At 39.7% G+C, this 19,441-nt stretch overlaps 1 protein-coding gene across 1 annotated transcript; it reads right to left on the bottom strand.

The window, feature by feature from the left end:
* Window positions 1-10,703: 10,703 nt before the first annotated feature.
* On the bottom strand, window positions 10,704-19,019 carry NPY1R (neuropeptide Y receptor Y1). The gene is made up of 3 exons (XM_016200277.2): window positions 18,956-19,019; window positions 12,574-13,423; window positions 10,704-12,461 (listed from the first exon to the last, which is right to left on the bottom strand). The coding sequence occupies exons 2-3, from the start codon at window positions 13,270-13,272 to the stop codon at window positions 12,003-12,005; spliced, it is 1,158 nt and encodes a 385-aa protein (XP_016055763.2). The 5' UTR covers window positions 13,273-13,423; window positions 18,956-19,019; the 3' UTR covers window positions 10,704-12,002.
* Between the last annotated feature and the right edge of the window lie 422 nt (window positions 19,020-19,441).

Genomic DNA, 19,441 nt, shown 5'->3' with positions numbered 1-19,441 from the left:
AAATTCAAGGACTTCCAAGATATTTTCTATGTTTAATTCAATGGTTCTGTGATTTCTCCAATTCAGCTGGGGCACACACATCTAATCCTATAGCCAGTGGTTCCCTCATGTGGGATGCTATCAGCAGGAACAGAGTTCCATTTCTTTGAAGGGCACAGTTGATAAGTTGGAGACCTCAGTGATAGCCTGGATGATGAGTGGAGAATCTTTTCATCTGCAAAAGTCTGGCTGGCCCTGGCCCTGACCTTTGCACACTCTAGACTAGGCAGCTTTGCCATGCTGTGAGCCAAGCCACAGCGCAAGGAGCAACAAACTGAAATTCCACTGCTCAGTTGCCAAACATCTAGGACAATGGATGATGTCCAGTGCAATAGGAACATGGGATTTGGAACCAGACCTTGGTTTAAATCCCAGCCCACCTCTCACTAGCTGTGTTCATAGATAGGTAAGTGGATCAGGACTAAAGGAGGACCAGTGCAGGTAAACTCTGGACAAAATTCTAAAAACAAGCACAGAGATAGTTTTACTCTGCCCCATTTTAAACTGCCTTCTGGATAGACATGCTCCTGCCCCAGAGGTGTGGATTCCAGTCAGGCAGGAGTCAAAGCCTGACAGCGAATTCTGCTCTTAAAAAGCGAAACTAGAGGAGGGTAGGATGACCTCACAGCAGGCAAGGACAAGCCATGAGCACAAATGAACATTAGAATCACAGAGCTTCAGATTTGGAAAAGGATTTTAATTATAACTTAACCCTCAATAGTCCACTAAATTTCTGACCACCGGTTGTCAACTCTTTGCTTCTATCTTTCCCAATTATGGGTAATTCACCACCTCCCAGAATAAATGGTTTAATTTTCTGCCTCCCTAATTGCCTTCCTAATTCTGTCCTTCTTAATTAAGTACTGTACTTAATTTTCTTATATTTTCTTGTATAATGGTTTGAGCAGGAAGTAAGAGGGATGATAGAAAAAAAAAGCCATTAGCAACTCTTGCTGAATCTTGGCCTAATGGTTGGACAATATCATAATTTCATTGGTTTTATTTACAGGAACAATTTAACCTCAGAATCCATGAATTGCTATGGGCAAGTAACTATTGGTGAGCACTTTCTTTGGATTTATTTTGAATTTTATCACCTTAAAGAGAACTATGTTATTGTTTTCAAAAGCTCACGTTATTGTGACCAAGTTTTGGAAAAATTCCAGAATGAGTGAGGTTTTTATTTTAAATACGTAGTTGGATGTTTTCCCCAAGCTCTTGCTTGAAGTGTGAAATCATTCCCACAGCTCTGGTAATGCTCCTTTAATTTCTCATTAAGAACAAAGAACAGAAGCGTACTGTATAGGAAAAAATAGCTTTAATAAAAACAGCTAAGCCTAGATGCAACCACACCTACAATGTCTGTAACCATCTTTGCATCCTTCCAAATGATTAAAAGGTTTCATTTTCTTCTCTCCTCAAACTAGATTGTTCTTTTGCATCAATCAGTCGCTGTTTCCTTAAATAGCTAGGGCTCATATGAGAGGCCAAACAGAACTATTAAAAATGAAGTGATTATAGTGCAGAAGAATAATTTGTGTTTTGTGTAACTCCACTGCCATTATATTTTACTATCTAACACACAATCAGCAGGGACTTGCTTTCCCTACTTGGGAGTTGCTTTCACTGCTCAGCTTTTCAGTCTTTGCAATCCAGAAAGAACAAACACTATTCAGTTACAATGGGGTTGAAGGGTCTAACTCTTAAGGAATTACCCATCTAGAAAATTAAGCTATTTCAAAAGGAATATTAATACATATTATCCTAAACAGTGAAAATTATTATGAAGTTATATAAAAAAGAGAGTCTACTAGTTAAATACGATTAACTTTTCCTAGAAAAAGGTACTAATTTTAAGGCATGAGAACAGAAGTCTCCAGAATTAGCAGCGGATTTGAATTCTGAGTACTCCATCCATACCTATATGACCCTGAGCAAGTGATTTGTAGTTAAACTTGATCCTATAATTACATGCTTAAGGAGAAAGCACATATGAGTATTTCACCTCATTAAATTATTGTGAGGAATAAGTGTGATAACAAAAATTATTCCCTATAGTACCTAACGCACACTATCCCTTGATTTAAGCACTATTACATTATTACTTAATCCTGGAGTCTAGAAATATTTATCGCGTCTGCTATGTTCCAGATTCTGTCCTGGAGATATAAAAATCTGAAGTTCTTTGCTTTATTGGTTTCCAAAATCTAGGAAAGATGAGAGGAACCTAAACAAATGGCATCTAATGTGAAAAGTGCTGTGAGGAGGGACAGGGGAATGTAGCCCAGGGCATCAAGGCAGAATCGCAGAGAAGAAAACATTAAGTGTTTAGATGCTTTTTATAATGGAAAGTCTCGCCGTGGCTGCAGCATGGCAACAGATTTGATCATAAAACCAGGAGCTCACTATGTCAGGACTAAAACGTATTTACACATTAAATGAGAACCTTTATCTGACCCTTTATCTGCTAGGACAGGCGGCCTGGATACGATTTCTGGGAATATATCATGTGCTTCTAAAATCTGCCGTACCTCCCTCCAGATGTCAGGGAGGCTGTCCAGTCATTATTGTAGTGATTGCCGTTAAAGCACCGCATTCGATGCATTTCCAGAGTTCCAGGAAGTTCTGTGGGGTCTTTGGAGCATTTTGCTGATGGGAGGGCATTTGTCATCTCAGATGATGTAGTGGTTTAACTGTGGCCTCTGAAATCAGGCTCCTGGGACTGACTTCTGCCTCTGGTTTGCTGTTTCTCTGAGCCTCAGTCTCTTCCTCTGTAGAATGGGGAGCATAATATTGCCTACTTTATGAAATTTTATGAGGATTAAAGGAAATCATATATGTAAGCCACTTGACAGGTGTTAAGTGATAGATGTTGACTGTTGCACTCGGTTGAAGAGCTAAAATCTGCTCTTATTTCAGGAAAGTCATCTTTTGTTTGGGCCATGACCCAATAATCAGAATAAAAGGAGAGTGCATCTCTTGGTGAAAAAGAAAAACCTACAGGTGCTGAAAAGAGCACCTCTCTCTGTCATTTAGTTTTTTTAGGGTGAAGGATTCTCTAGGTGTCAAATTAAATAGGGGCTGGTTTCCATTTATATTATTGTGATAGCTCTATTTTCTGTGTACTTGTTCATACTGTTCTCATTTAATGTGTAAATATGTTTTAGTCCTGACATAGTGAGCTCCTGGTTTTATGATCAAATCTGTTGCCATGCTGCCCAGGGGTTATTTTTATATTTTAATAAGAATCCATTGGTTTATCCTTTATTTTTTTAGATCCTTCTTGTGAAAAGATTCATGTGAAAATCAGCCAGAACTAAATAAAAGCCCTTTCCTAAATATTCAAGATAACAAAGAAAGAAAGGAGCAGGGTCTTGGAAAATATGTCACCCATGGAAATATCCATAATAGACTCTGGACACAGGAAGTGGTGGGAGGGTCATTTATACTAAAATAAACATGCTGATTAATTAAAATCTCCTTCACCATGCCTTGCCTGCAGGCTCTTCATTGTTAGCTGCACCAGCAGCAAAGCTGTATTGTCATTCTCTAATTTCTAGTGATTATTGTCTGAAATGTTTTATTGTAACTGAAAAAGTAGCCTCAGAATCACCAACCACTCCTCACCACATGACACTAAAAAAAAAATCACACACTGGTGATTTTATATATATCACCATTTCATTACTAAACCAAACCTATTGTGATTTATTCTTTTCAATTCTTACCCTCCAAATTCTTATGGTATTTAAGTTCAATGGTATTTGTGTGAGGTTTTCTGCTTCAGCAGACTTTTTAAAAATTCTTTTTCTTTTCAACTACAGTTTACTTTCAAGACCATTCTGCATTAGTTTTAGATGTACAGCATAGTGGCCAGAAAATAGGTGCTTTACAGAGTGGTCCCCCTGGTGCTTTAAGCACCCACCTGGCCTCACACAGGTGTTTTTTACCCTTTTCAAAATTGTGAAATATCACACCCATACAGAAAAGAGCATAACCATTGCTCTTTTGCAGTAATCATTTTCTCTGTCATTTCCCTAATTATGTGTGCATCTTTTAAAACGTAGTTTAGTTTTGTGGTTTGTTTGAAATGCATAGGAGTAGAATCACACAAAATGTATTATCATGTGTCTATTTTCATTTGTTCAATATTATCTGTGGAAAGTTTGGAACAGAGTTAGAATTTATTTCATTTTATTGCTATAAAATATTTCAACCTATGAATATACTATTATTATTTATCCACTCTACCATCTTTGGACATTTGGATTGTTTCTAGTTTGGGATAATTAAGAGCAATGATGCTAACAGACATTCTTTTACCTGTAATGTATTCTGATCCAAATGGGCAAGAGATTTTGTGAACTCTGTTCCTAGGGTTGAAATGATAAGATAATAAGATATGTGCATCTTCAACTTTACCAGCTAATTCCAAACCGTTTTCCAAAGTGGTTGAACCCATTTACAGTCCTACCAGCCGTATGTGCAACTCTCACTATTGCCATTTTAGCCAATCTTATAAGTGTAGGATGGTATTTTATTATAGTTTCAATTAGCCATTTCCTGATAACGAATGACACTGAACAACTCTTACATGTTGAACAAAAATTGGAATTTCTTTTTTTGTAAAGTTCAAATATTTGGTCCATTTTCCTATTGAGTTTTCTTCCTTTTTTTAACAGCATTTTAAATAAAATCTGGATACCAGCACTTGCGCTTAATTTTTCCAGTTTTATTGAGATATAGCCTTCAAATAAAACTATAAGATATTTAAAGTATACAATGTGATGACTTGATATATGTATATATTGTAAAATGACTCTTCCTGCCCATTGAATTAACATATTTATCACTTTATGTGTTTCCCTTTTTTGTCTGAGTATTTAAGTTTTTTCTTAGCAATTTTTTAATATATAACTTTTTTAATTTCTTGATTTGAGAAAGAGAGAAACATCAATTTGTTGTTCCACTTATTTATGTATTCATTGACTGCTTCTTGTATGTGCCAGAGATCGAACCTGCAACCTTGGTGTATGAGGACAATGCTCTGAACAACTGAGCTACCCGGCCAGGCCTTCTTAGCAAATTTTAATTGTACAACACAGTGTTACCAACTATAGTCACCATGTTATACATTAGATTATAGGATGTAATTCATCTTAAACTGAAAATTTATATACCCTTTTAACTAACCTCTTCCTGAATTTTCCTCACCCCGCAACTTCTGGCAATCACTTTTTTTTCTCAGTTTGTATAAATTCATTTTTTTAAAGATTCCACATGTAAGTGATACCATGAAGAATTTGTCCAGTTTATTTCACTTAGCATATAATGCTCTCGAGGTTCAACCTTCAACCATGTTGTCACAAATGGCAGGATTTCCTCATATTTAAAGCTGAATATTATTATGTCATGTCCTCTTTATCCATCTGTCCATTGATGGACTCTTAGGTTGTTTCCATAACGCTGCAGTGAACATTGGAATGCAGGTATCTCTTTGAGAGCTGGTTTCATTTCCTTTGGATATGTGCCCAGATGTGGGGGTGCTGGATCATATGTGTTACACAAAGTGCTGAGGTCCCAGAAAACCTCAACATATTGTTCTTGGATTCCCAAAGAAATAACCTGGAGGACTAGCCATAAAAGACACGCATTTATTTGGACTTATAAGCACACTGGTGGCAGTCGACCTGAATCCCTAAGTCCCATCTGGCCTGGGGTCAGGCCACACTGGGGGCTGCTGGCTGGTGCTATTGTTTCGCCACCACCCAGACTTTCCCAACAGGAGGTTTCATAGAGTACAGAAAACAGAGAAAAAAATAGGGCATACAAGGGGAGGGGAATGAGCTTGTGTAGATCAAAATGTTAGCTGTTTATAATCCGGGCTCATATCTATAAGCAGTTCTTCTTTGGTCTTTCTTCTGACAGGTTCCCAAGGTCTCACAGTTTGATTACAAATGATCTTCATTATATTTTCCACAGGGTGGGAAGGGGAGTTGGAGCATGGGAAGGGACTCATATTCCCATTTACCATACAATATGGTAGTTCTATTTTAATTTCTTTTTTAAATTTATCTTTATTGTTGAAAGAATTACAGACATCCCCCTTTTCCCCCATTGACCCCTTCTACCCCTTCCCCACCCCCTGCCCCAGGCCTTCCCCACACTATTGTCTGTGTCCATAGGTTATGCATGTATGCACATACATTCTTTGGTTAATCTCTCCCTCGCCATCCCTCTACTCCCCACCCCCTCCTTCCCTCTGAGATTCATCAGTCTGTTCCATGCTTCTATGTCACTAGATCTATTTTGTTCATCAGTTTGTTTTGTTCTTGAGATTCCACATATAAATGAGATCATGTGATATTTGCTTCTCTGCCTGGCTTATTTTGCTTAGCATAATATTCTCCAAGTCCATCCATACTGTCCCAAAGGGTACGAGATCCTTCTTTACAGCTGCATAGTATTCCATGGTGTACATGTCCCACAGCTTTTTTATCTGCTCATCTACTGATGGGCACTTTATTTTTCATTTCTTGAGGAAAGAAATACTTCATACTATTTTCCACAGTGGCTGTACCAATTTATAACCAGCAGCAGTACAGAAGAGTTCTCTTTTATTTACCTCTTTGCCAGCACTAATCTTTTGTCTTTTTGATGATAGACATCCTAGTGAGGTGATATCTCATTGTGGTTTTGATTTGCATTTCCCTAAAGATTAGTGATGTGGAGCACCTTTTCCTGTACCTGTTGGCCGTTTGAATGTCTTCTTTGGAAAACTGTCTCTTAAGTGGTTTGGCCATTTTTGAATCGGGTTTTTTGTTACCATTTCTTTACTTTTAATGTATGTAGATATTTATATTTATAGTTGATTTCTTTGTATTCTGTTAAAACTGGGTCAATAAATTGAAAATTTGGTCAAACTCCTAGAGTAAAAAGTATGGGGGCCTCCCTATGTCTAGGACCTAGACTCTAGATCCTCCTGGAGTTTTTAACTTGGACTCAGCCATGCTAAACCTTTACCAATTCATCAATTATAGTTCAAGGTTTTCTGCACCAACACTTGTCCCCCGTGTTTCACTTAGCAGTTTCTGCTACAGTAAGTTGTGATTCTCTGCATCTGCCTGTCTTAATTTGGGGGCCAGCAATTGGTTCTGTGACTTCACTTCTCTGATGGATATAAAAAGATTTGCTGTGCATTCAGCTTGGTCAGCTTTTTACTTGCTGGGGTGGGTGACAACTTCCAAGCTCCTTACTAGCCAGACTGGAAACCAGAAGTTGGGGGGTTTTTGGAGTGATGAAAATGCTCTGGGAAGGAGACTTGATTTTGGATGGTAAATACACAATGCAATATACAGATGATGCATTGTAAAATTGTACACCTGAAACGTATTATTTTATTAACCAATGTCACCCCAATAAATTCAATTTAAAGAGAGAAAGAAGAAAGAAGGAAGAAAGAAAGAAAGAAAGAAAGAAAGAAAGAAAGAAAGAAAGAAAGAAAGAAAGAAAGAAAGAAAGAAAGAAAGAAAGAAAAAAAGAGAAAGAAAGAAATGCTTTGGAATTATATAATAATACTGATTACACAACTCTGACTATATTAAAATATATTGGAAAACACTTTCAAAAAGTGAATTTTATGGTATGTCAATTATATTGCTAAAAACAATGAAGGAAAAAATTTGCTGGAACTACAAATGATCTTTGCAATGTTTATTCCTGATGACAAACCAAACAGAACCCTGAGCAAGGCTAGAGAAAGCTTTGTAATAAAATAGAGCTGTGTTTAAAATGTGGCAGAAAACAGCCCCTAACATAACACTGCTAGGTGAAGGGGCAGTTGTATAATTTTGTCAATAAACTTTGCTTCGATATGTGTTTTGGCTTGAGTGGAACATTGTTCACCTTTTGTGAACATCAACAATTGTAATGGAAAGTCCTTTGTGTTTTCTCCCAAGCAGGATTCAAGATTCAGCAGACAGGAAAGCGGCAGTCCGTGTTCCATTCCTATTCAGATGGCAGTTCCTCAGCCAGTGGCTAAAGTAAGAGACCACGTAGGCATGGCTCTTGGCTCCAAAAGGGAAGGCTGACAAGAACCTAGTGAGGCTCCAAACCCTGCCCACTTATTGGAAAAAATGTTCCTAGAAGATAACTCAGGCATTGGCTGGGAAACTGGAAAGGCTAGAGTGTATAAACCAGGAAGGCAGAGGAGTTAGAGAACTGGAGAAAAGGAAAACAGATTTGCACTGATAATCCTTGGGCGGAAGAGATTTGTGTCTTAATAATGGAACTGCCTAAATTACCACAATCAGGAATTTGTCTTAGAGCTCAGAGGATGGCTTTGAAAAATATCTACTTTTTATCTTTCTGAGGTTATTTAGAATTGGGGCAGGACTGGACTATGAGTAGATCATGAGTAGATCCAGTAAAGGAAAGATTGGAGAGGGAGCGTTTGGGAATTCAGGCAGTGTGCCAAGGAGGGAAAGTTTTCAGTGTAGGCTACAGACTCCTGGTCAGAAACCAAATTGCCTGGATTTAAATCCTGGGTGTCGTTTAGTAGTTGAGTGACATTGGACAAGTTACGTAACCTCTCTCTGTCTCATTCTCCTTGTCTGTGAAATGAGGAAAACAATAGTAGCACTTTGTAGGGCAGTTTGTCATAGTGCTATATAGGTGGTAGTTTTTATAAGAAATCAGAAAATGAACAGCAATAAACATAAACCCATTGCAGAATTATACATTTCTATGCCTGTGTTCATACCCATACAATGTGCTGCACACACTTACACACAATATGTTAATAAAGGAATCATTAAATGAAAGACATTTAGGAAATCTTATTAATTTGCCCTAGAAATCTATGCTTTCATTTTCAAGGGCTTAGACTCTTAAGTCTAATGGGGTGTTTGATGGACCACAGGGATAAGCAGGTGAGAATATGGAGACAGGGAAAGAATTCACATCTCGCTGAGCAATACATTCTCCAGAAGAATCCTAGACTGCTGAGAAAAGCAAGCCTGACTGTTGAAGGGCTTGGCAGCGCTCATCAACTCACCGGATGGCAGGAGGGAGCAAGGCCCGAGTTACCCTTATAATCCCACTTAAATCCATCACTTTCTACCAGTTTTGCTGTGTTTGGAGAAACACTTTCATTGCGAAACTATTTATTTGGTTGTCAAATTTTAAAGTTATAGTGTACTATGCACTTATGTATATTTCCTTGGAAGTTTGTGGAATAAAAAAGGGAATGAGAATAGCCAGTTAACAGTAAGTAAATAAAGCTAATACAAATAGTCAGATTCTATTTTTAGGTAGAATCCTCCAATTCAAAAAGGAATTACTGTTATGCCCTAATAATGTAACTTGTAAAGAGAGAAAAACAATTATTTTCTAAAGCTCTATCTTAGGTTCAGCTCGTTGATTAGTTTACATGCACTAGACAGACCTGGATTTGATTTCTGCTCCACTTGGTGCTCAGTGTGTAGCTCAAATTTTTCAACTTGAGCTTCATTTCCCTCTTATGTGAAGTGGTCAAATATTAGTCACACATCCTCAGAGGTACTTAAGGACTTGACAGAGTAGTTGGCACATACGAAGTGTTTAAAAATTCTAGCTATTATAATTTTATTCTAAATTTATGTTACCTTATAGCTATGCTCTTGTATTAAGCCAATAATTTATTTTGGTTCTTGGATTTAAGAAAACCCAATGGTTCCATAGCTTGTATTTATCATGGACATTTATTTCTTCTTGAATTACAATGGCTCTGTTGTTGACCCTAGAATTTACTATTACTTCATTGACATCTTTGGATAAAAGAGAACAATTTGATATTCAGTTCATTATTTATGTAAAGCTAAGGAATCAGCAACCTACACAGCTACACAAAAATCCTAGAAATGGCCGTTTTAGCAAATGTGCTTACAAAGAAGCACCTATGTATTGAGGCTTTTCTCAAGTAGCAATTTGTTTCCATAGCACCTAAGTAGAAGACATTTCCCATTAGACCCTCAAAGCAGAAAAACATCATGTAGTTTAAAATCCCAGGTTTTGGTATGAAAAAATTGTATTTTCCAGTATACATTGACAGTTGGTTTTAGAGCTGTTTTTCATGTTCAGTTAACTAAAAGTCATTCTTAGGCATAATTTGAATTCATGTTAACATTCAATGTTAAAAGTTTGATATTTGCTTGACCTATAAGATGCATCATACAAGTTTCTAAAATCTACGGTCTTTTTTGCTTAAGGAGAGAAAATAACATAATAAAAGAGAAAATGCCTTCTTAGTAAAGAAGAACTTAGGAGGAAGAGCCCAAGAAAATTTCAGGATGTGAAGTCAGTATGCTCATAAATAAGAAAGAAGGAAATTTAGTCATTATTTATTCCTTTATTTTAGAAATATATATTTTAAAACTTCTAAGTACCTAGCACTGTGCTAAACACATTGGGGACACAGAATCACGTAAAACTGTCCTCTGCCTTCAAGAAGCTTCAAGAAGCAAAGGAAGAAGACTGGGCTATCAGTGGTTATACCACAGTGTAGAAAATGTTTCATTCTCAAGAGGGTGTAGGACACTGTGGGAACACCATGGGAGGGAAGACATGGAACCACCAAAAAAAGAGGAAGAAAAGAAAATGAAGCTGCAGAGAGACACAAAAGAGACTCAGAAAAAGCAAAAACGATTTTTAATAAAGAAAATGTCTACCCTTCTAAAATCAACATATGTAATACTTTGTGTGCATACTACATCAAAGATATGTCTTGTTCTTCAAAATATTTTTTCTCCAAATGATTCTGAGGCTCAATCATGATTACAGGATACATGAAATTAAATATATTAACATGACACAACTACTCAGGACTCTATATAGTGCATTACTTAAAAGACTCCACAAGGCACACAGTTTATACAGGTTAACATGGGCTATATGAAGTGTTTTCAGTTTTCAGGTATTTATCCCTGCTAGCCAGGGTGAACATTCTTTTAACACTGTACCTTGGTGTCCTTTTTTGAAGACGGACACTGAAAAGTCAAAATGAGTTACTACATAGGCACTGATGTATGGAAAATACACTGTGTTTTTATACATTGTAAGCTGTAAATGCCTTTCAAATTGCATGTATATTTATGTTAGAAAGCTTGACAACTTGACAAACACTGAACAGTTTGTGAAGAATGGAAAACCCCTTGACCATCAATTCAAATAAATATAATTCAACTACTTTTAGAGTTATTAATTTAATTATTAAACTGATTACTTTGAAATCCTTTGATTGTTGGGTACCAAAACAGTTTTGAAATCAGGCAACTGCTTTTTCATTTAATTCTTGTGGGTAGCCCAATCTCCCATGGTATTTACAGCTGAGAAGTATATTTTTATGCATTTTTTCTTAAGTGATAATTAATTAAGAGCAAATTAAATACTGCCTTACAACTTAAAAAAATGCAAATCACTTCTGAATGACTTTAGACTGTAGGTATGCAAGACATAGACTCTCTTTTACCTCCACATCCTGAATGCTACTTGCAAGCTGTCACCTCTGTAACAGACTGAAATGATGCCTACTGTTACGTTAGGATCACCCCAACCTAGTGACAACCTAATCAGGTTGCTCAATGTAATGAGAGTATCAGGTGCAGTGCTTCTAAAGTCATTGATAGTAATACTTTAAAGACATTTCAGTCCAATAAATACAATAGAAAAAGTTTTTACAGTATATGCATACATTTACAAAAAGTACTTCAAGGATGTCTGGTCAACACTATTTCCAGAAGATTCCAAAGCCCATATATTTTGTTCCAAATGGAATTATGACAGTTACAACAAAAGCAGTGAAAAGCAAGACAGGAAGATCTTGGTTTTTCTTCAATGAGTTCAACCCCATTCCTTGGTCGAACAGGTAATGAAAGCATGTTGCAGGTTGTGCTTGTTTTGAAATAGATGTCAGCTGGGGCCATATGCTACAGCAGTTTCAGATCATTATCATTGTTGTTGATTTTTTTAAATGCGACTGGGCTTGCTTGCTTCAAAGAAGTCTTAGAAACATCCGTGTGCATGGTAGACATAGCTATTGTCTCATAGTCATCATCCCGAGACCGGAAATCACAGAAGTTAAAGAAGAACTGCAAATCTCTCTGGAAATTTTTGTTCAGGAATCCATAAAATATGGGGTTGACACAGGTGGATATCATTGCTGTGAGGTGGCAGAGCAGGAAGAAGAGATTATGGTTGCATATAGCAATGACCTGATGGTTCCAATCGAAAACAATGTTAAAGATGGTAAGAGGAAGCCAGCAGACTGCAAATGCCACCACAATGGACAGCAGCATGATGTTGATTCTTTTGGTTTCACTGGACCTGTACTTATTGTCTCTCATCTTGTCCATCATATTGTTTCTCCTTTTTAAGCGCATATATATCTATAGAGGAAAGAGAAAAAAAATGCGTTCAAACAGAACCACTCATTGAATGAGGAATTCTTTAATAAGGAGGTAAAAATGGAAATGTTGGTGGGGGAAGGAGTTTTCTTACCTTAAAGTAGCAAATAAATATAAAACAGAGTGGGCCAAAATACTGCAGCACCAAGAGGAGAGTGGTATAAGACAACCTATGAGACTCCGATGGAAATTTATCAAAGCATACGTATTTGTCCTTGTACCCATCAAGTGTGAAATTCTGGAGTGGTTCATCAGTCAAGACTTGGTAGATCAGGAAGGGTAAAGAAGAAGCCACAGCAAGGAGCCAAATGACAGCAATAGCTACGTAAGCGTGTCTATTATTTGGTCTCCACCCTCGTGGGTTGATTATCAGCTGATGTCGTTCCACAGCAATGAGAACCAGAGAGAAAATGGATACAGTGATCGAAACACATTGCACGAAAGGATTTAGCTTGCACATCGCCTCACCGAAAACCCAGTGGTCCATTATCGTGTAGACAAAGGTGAAGGGGAGACACATGATAGCAACAAGCAAGTCTGAGAAGGAAAGGTTCACAATCAGGATGTTGGTAACATTTCTCATCTCTTTTTGTCTCAAGATGATTACGATCAAGGCCAAGTTTCCAGTGACCCCAAGAATTATCACGGCTCCGTAAGCAAGAGCTAATGTAAATATCATGGCCAAGGGCAGATGACAATCATCAATTTCAAAAGCCAAAAACTGGGAATTATTCTTTGAAAAATTATAGTAGATTGAATGATTTCCAACCTGGGAAAATACTGTTGAATTCATTTTGATTGGTTTGGTTGCTATCGATCACTTTAGATGAATGGACAGTACGTTTCTTCAAAGCAGATCAAATGTTCAGCTTATTCTTATTTCCAATATTGGGATCCACTTGTCAAAATTATTCTGAATTCTTCATTCCCTTGAGCTGAATAATCTGTAAAGAGAAAATGACCAATTGCATTATTAATTTTATTGAGGGCAGGCAAAATCAATTCTGACTCATAGTACTGCTTAGAGAGAAGACACTGAAATAAATAAACAAAATGAAATCTGTATAAATATCTTTTTAAAATAGCAGAAACAGTGCAAACATTTTGGGGGGGAAATTTCAAAATTTTTCATTGGACTTGCTTACACATCAAGTTTCAGCAACACAGTGGCCTGTAAATTAGTAAGGCGTGTGTAAATCTCATGTTCAAAGTCTTAAATAAACACTACTATCAGCACATTCCTAAACACTGTAAGAATATAAATGTATAACATAAGAAAGCTCATGTATAACATAAGAAGTTTAAAATGTAAGAAAAATATATGAAACAAGCAAAGCAAAACACAACAAAAACAAAACTACTTAATCCTTTGTCTTAAAATAGAAATGAAAGAATTCTTGTAGAGGTCAAGTTGTAACAATAGCTTCACCATACACAGAACTGCTCTTTAAGGCAGACATTACTTAACACAAATATATTCAAAAGGAAATGATTAATACAGCGAAACATCAAGAAACTTTGTCGTATGAAGGACTGTTGAAGGAATAGACGACGTTTAATCAGAAAAAAAACTTAACAGGGATGGTATAGATGTCTTCTCATATTTGAGAGAGTAGCATCTGGCATAAGAACTGGGCTTGGAATATTATGTCTAACTACACACGTTTGAGGTAAGAACAAAAGGAAATATATTATATTAAAAGAAACAAAACATTTCACATCCTTGTGAGGAACAAATGTTCAACCAAGTGGAATGTACTGCCTGCAAATCTAGCAAGTGTCCATACACAAAAGTTTATAACTATCACACGTCAGATTTTCGAGCTCTTGCACTTCCGTAGGATAACTCCGAAGCTCTTTCTTACTGTAAGATTAGATGGGTTTATTAATATGTCAGAAGCTTTTAAAGGATTTCTGAAGTTCTATTTTGTAAATATCCTTCCTCCCCTCTAGATTGTATACAGATACAATGCAGGGATCTAATTTTGATTATAATTTTGGTCTTTCACAGCATTTTTACCAACAAAACAAATTACAGACCATAGTTTTGTAAAAACTAAAAACTCCTTTTGAAAAAATTCTCTGATTGACCCTAGATTACTAAGTAAATATATGAGATTCCTTATGTTAACTAACAGACCATTGTGCCTATGTTAAGAAAGGGGATTTTGTTTCTTTCTTTCTTATGTGAGAACAATAAAGGAAATCATGCAGATTTACTTACGTTGAAAAGAAGATAATACATTTAACGGACCAACAATATGTCACATTTTAGGTGGTGTCTCTAATGAACCCTTCCTTGAATGTTTTTGCTTTCTAGGATGTGGAGTGTTTTTTATTATACAACCACAACTTGAATTGATAAAACAAAAAGAATAAAAACAAAGGTTGCTAACATTAAGTGAGAAAGAAAGTATTAAGACTTGGAATGGTAGTGGCATGATATCAAGTGTGACCGTTATTAGAAATATGGTTCTCCTTTCCTCTATGCAACAACCTGCAATGCCTCCTAAACTTACATGGTAATCACACTTACTCTCTCAAGAATACCAAAGGCAAGAGAGAATGATCTGTGTCTCTAAGTTTCTGAAAAGAAAAAAAAAAACACACAACCCACCTTAAAGAAACAAGTAATATTCTAAAAATTCTTTGGCAATTTCTCACTTAAGAAGTCAAGAAAACTTTGCATCATGCTTCATATTCAGGTTGTTCTCAAGTTGTTTATAACATTACTTACCAGTTAATTGTGAGTTTTTCCTCATTGTTAAAAGTAAAAATAGTTGAATAGGAAAGTATATTCTCTTTATTCTGTGACTCCTCATGGCTCCCTGTCACCAAGTGCCACCAGGTGAGTAAGTACCCAGGTATAAGATTTGGACTATTGCGTATGTGCCTCAGCCTGGTGCTTGAAGAGCTCTACATGCTGCCTCTCTCCTGCCTTTCACTCCTTGCTCTGTAACCCATTGTGAATGCTCGGTTCCAGGTAGGCAAGTCTCTTCACAGTCCACCGGTGTACCTGGCCTGTTCTAACACCTACACCTTCACCCCTGCCATTCCTCTTGCTGGGTGTTCTGTCGCATCATCAATCCAATTCCACCCATCTTTCAAAGTTCCATTTAGTCCCTCTGATCCTTAATTGGCTCCTCTCAATTACAATATAACCTTTTTAAGGGAGGTACTGTGTATATCTCACAGTACCTTGAAAATATTCGATTTAGAATAAAAATGTGTTGACTGACATAGCAGATGCATGGCTGGAACAGCAGGTTCTTCCGTGAGTTAGTCTTAACATCAGGAGCTGAGGTCGACTCTAGTCATTTTATATGCAAAATGGATGCTGATTTAATAGATTTAAATTTTTTTGTTGTTGATTTTTAGAGAGAGGGAAAGGGAGAGATAAAGAAACATTGACATGAGAAAGGAACATTGATCAGCTGCTCCTGCACCCCCCCTGCCGGGATTGACTGGGAATCCAACCTGCAGCCTTTTAGAGCATGGGGCAATGCCCAACCGAGTCACACCAGCCAGGGCCAATAGACTCGTTTTATTAGGTAAGGTATGTAGGAAAAAATGTTCCACTTTGTGTTAAAAAAGAATTTGTTTCTAAAAGAAAACTCATTCATCCAATAAATACTTATTGAACACTTATATTGTGTCAGGCACAGTTTTAGTGGAGACAGTTGTGACATTCTCATTGAGTTTCTAGTCTTGTGGGCAGAGAAAGACAAAAATAAATTTAAAAAAAGAGATAGTAAGCCAGATGAAAATAAATGTTATGGAGAAAACTAAAGCAAAGAAGGGGATCTAGGGTTGCTGGGAGTTGCAATTTATTCCCCGGTCGTAGGCAAGGCCTACGCCTGCCTGAGAAGATGGGATGTGAGTTAAGATGTGACAGTGGTGAGTGGGGAGGCCGTGCAGAGGTCTCAGAGATTGCATCCCATGTGGACAGAATATAATATCCTTAAGGCTGGAGTATATCTGGGGTTCTAAACAGCACTGGAAATGGTAAACAAAGGAGGAACAGGCTGCGTAGGGACCTATTCTGTGGGACAGTCTTTGACTTCCTCTGAGAAAGATGAGGAGTCACTGGAGAGTCTTCAATAAAGGCATGAAGTTACATGATTTGTTTTACAATTTTTCCTCTAGCTGCTGTTTTCAATAGACTTAAGAACAGGAAAGAAAAGAAGTAGGGAGATTCATTAAGAAGATAGTGCATTAATCCAGGTGAGAAACAATGGTGCAGACCAGGTGCAGACCAAGGTGTTTGCAGAGGAAAGAAAGAAAAATGGAAATTTTACATCCACTGACTTTGATAAAATTTAATATGTATGGGAATTAATGCAAACACTTATTAAATTATCACAGTGTATGAACTACAAAGATAGCCTTCTTACAGACGATTTAAGGTAAATATACTGAAACTCAAGTACCTTCAAAATTATATTTGATTGAGGTTTCCTGTAAAGAATGGCATTATTCCTACTAAGAAGTTACCTTAGCTGTACAGAAAATGCAAACTCTTTTTTTTTTTGAAGTACCTGCAACGGTACTTTGCTATGTGAATTGCTGGGTAGTCATTCCAGTTGGATAAAACAGTTCCCCACTGAATAAAATGTATATTTTCAGCCTACCTTACTATAATTTCAAGAAAAAGTAATTGTCAGAAAACAACCATACTGAAAGGATTTATGTACATTATCTTTGCAAAAGAAAATAATTTGGTGTTTATTATTCCAACATATGTTTCTAGAATAAGCTATGCAACTATAGACACTGCAAAAATTAAAGATGTTAAATCTCATTATAGCTGGCATGTGCATTTACAGACAAAACAGACACACCACACACATCACCAGTTGGCAAATTAGCCCCTTTCTGAATGGACATTTCTTTCTCCTTTCGGATTAGAACGCTGGCCTTTCGCCGCCTGCTGTTCTTAGTGCTGACACGACCTGAAAATACAGCTTTCTGAATTCCATAGCCTGCTGCACATACATTTTTCCATATACTCAGAAGTGGCTGTTTACCTCATTTGTTTTGGAAAAGAAATGTCAGTCTAGTTACATGCAGCCTCCCAAAGTTACTGCAAGTTTATCTCCATGAGTTACATAATTCCCTGTCCCTTCCTCTCCAAGGAGGGCTTGTTCAACAGACAGCTGCCTATTAAAACAGTAAGTAAGACTAATAAAATCATAGCCACCCAGCAAAACGCCCTGGTCTGCAGGCGGGGGCGGGAAGCCGAGCTGGAGAGCTCTCTGCTCTCTCTTGCTTGATCAGGGAGACAGCCTGGACTCTGGGAACCGACAGCTACTGTTTCTCCATTCTGTCCGAGCAGAGACAGACAAACAAGCTCTGCACTTACCCCGGCCTGTGCCACCTAGCCAGTTATGCTCTCCCCTAGGATCCAGGTGGGTAGGGCACATCTGAGAGCTCTTTTTTGGAAAAAAAAAAAAAAAAAAAAAGGAATGTCAAAGAACACTCCCTGGCTCTCCTCCCCTAGATTTTAGCTGTGCGGCTTGCTTAGGCGCCCACAGTTTTCACATTGTGTAACCAGGTGAATTGCCCCAAATTTTCCTCATTTTTAAGCCCCTTCTGACCCCCCAACACGCACATCTGCCACCCATCTATTAGGGAACATCTCTACCTACGATGATGAGAGACTGGCAGAACAGAAAACAAGCAAGCCAACTAAAAACAAACCAACGGAGCCCAACCTCGGCCAGTTCTCTCTGGCCCAACATCAGTCCTCAGGACGCTGGCCTCCCTCCAGTCTACCTGGGCACCACCTGGGCACCACTGTAACACCACCCGCACCTGAGGTCCAGTCTTCTAACCCGGCAAGGCTCCCAAGATCGCTGTTCTAGAAAGAGCTAAAGAGTCAGATGATTAACACTGGGAGAGGGGAGGCGAGGGCGCAGCAGCACACGAAGAGGGCCCGGCACCGGGGGCTGGGGCTCGGCTGCAGCCCAGGCGCGGGCACCACGAGCGTCCCAGGGACTAGCAGGAGCCTCGACCCGACAGGTGCCGAGGGAGGGGCACGAGGGCGGGAAATGGGCCAAGTGCACCCTCCCCGGGCCGCCCCAGCGCCTGCTCCTGGCGGAAACTCCAGGGGGCCGCCGGGCGGAGGCGCCAGCCAGCCAGCCGACGAGCAAGGGGAAGGGGCGAGCAGCTGGGCCCCGCCGGCGCCGGGACCTCCTTACGAGAACCGGAGCGAGGGCTCGCACGCGCCCAGAAACCCTGCGGGGCGGGCGCGGATGCCGCAGGTCCCCTCCCCGACGACCCCGGACCCCAGGCGGGCGCCTCGCGACCTGCCCCACGGGGCACCCGAGCGAGAAGGCGGGCTCCTCGCGCCGCCTCGGACCCCAGCGCCGGCTCCGGGCTCCCCACGCTCTCTCCCTTCCTCCCCCGTCCGTCCCTCGCCCTGTCCCACGAGCGCTTTCTCAGAAGTCCCTGAGAAGGTGTCCGCTGGGACTCACCCTCCGTCGGATGCGTCCGTGGCGCCCGTCGGTCGGAGCGGGGCGGGCGGCTGAGGGCGGCGCGGGGAGGGGAGACGGGAGCAGCCGGCGCCGCTCCCGCTCGGACCTGCCGACGACTGCGGACCGGAGGCAGGGACGCCCCCTTAAAGCCTAACTCCACCTCGTCGCCGGGTCACGTGACGCGCCCCGGAGTCGCGCCCGGAGCCCCCCCACCCCCCGCGCCTAACCTGGGACGGACCCCCAGAGGCGCGCTGCCCCCGCGTTCGGAAGGAAATGCGGCGAGGCAGGTGCGCACGGCGCCCGCAGACCCGCGACGCCCCGGGCAGGGAGCCGGCCCCGCTCGGTCCTGGGCTCCGCGAGGGCGCAGGCCCGGCCCTGCCGCGGGGCTTTTAAAAATCAGCGCCGCCGCGCTCCTCCGCCTGCGGGTCGGCGCCCCCTTGCGGCCGCCGCTGCGCCCCGGGAGCCCGAGCCCAGAGCCGGGAGCGG

Source organism: Miniopterus natalensis, chromosome 4 (genome assembly GCF_054644295.1).
Source record: "Miniopterus natalensis isolate mMinNat1 chromosome 4, mMinNat1.hap1, whole genome shotgun sequence".
Taxonomy (NCBI): Eukaryota; Metazoa; Chordata; class Mammalia; order Chiroptera; family Miniopteridae; genus Miniopterus; species Miniopterus natalensis.
Note: the sequence above shows the minus strand (reverse complement) of the source record. Positions and strands in the feature narration are given on the sequence as shown.

Coding starts and splice junctions, on each gene's coding strand:
- NPY1R (XM_016200277.2), bottom strand. CDS start 13,272: ATGAATTCAACAGTATTTTCCCAGGTTGGAAATCATTCAATCTACTAT. Junction 12,462..12,573: donor TATTTATTTGCTACTTTAAG/GTAAGAAAACTC, acceptor TTTCCTCTATAG/ATATATATGCGCTTAAAAAG.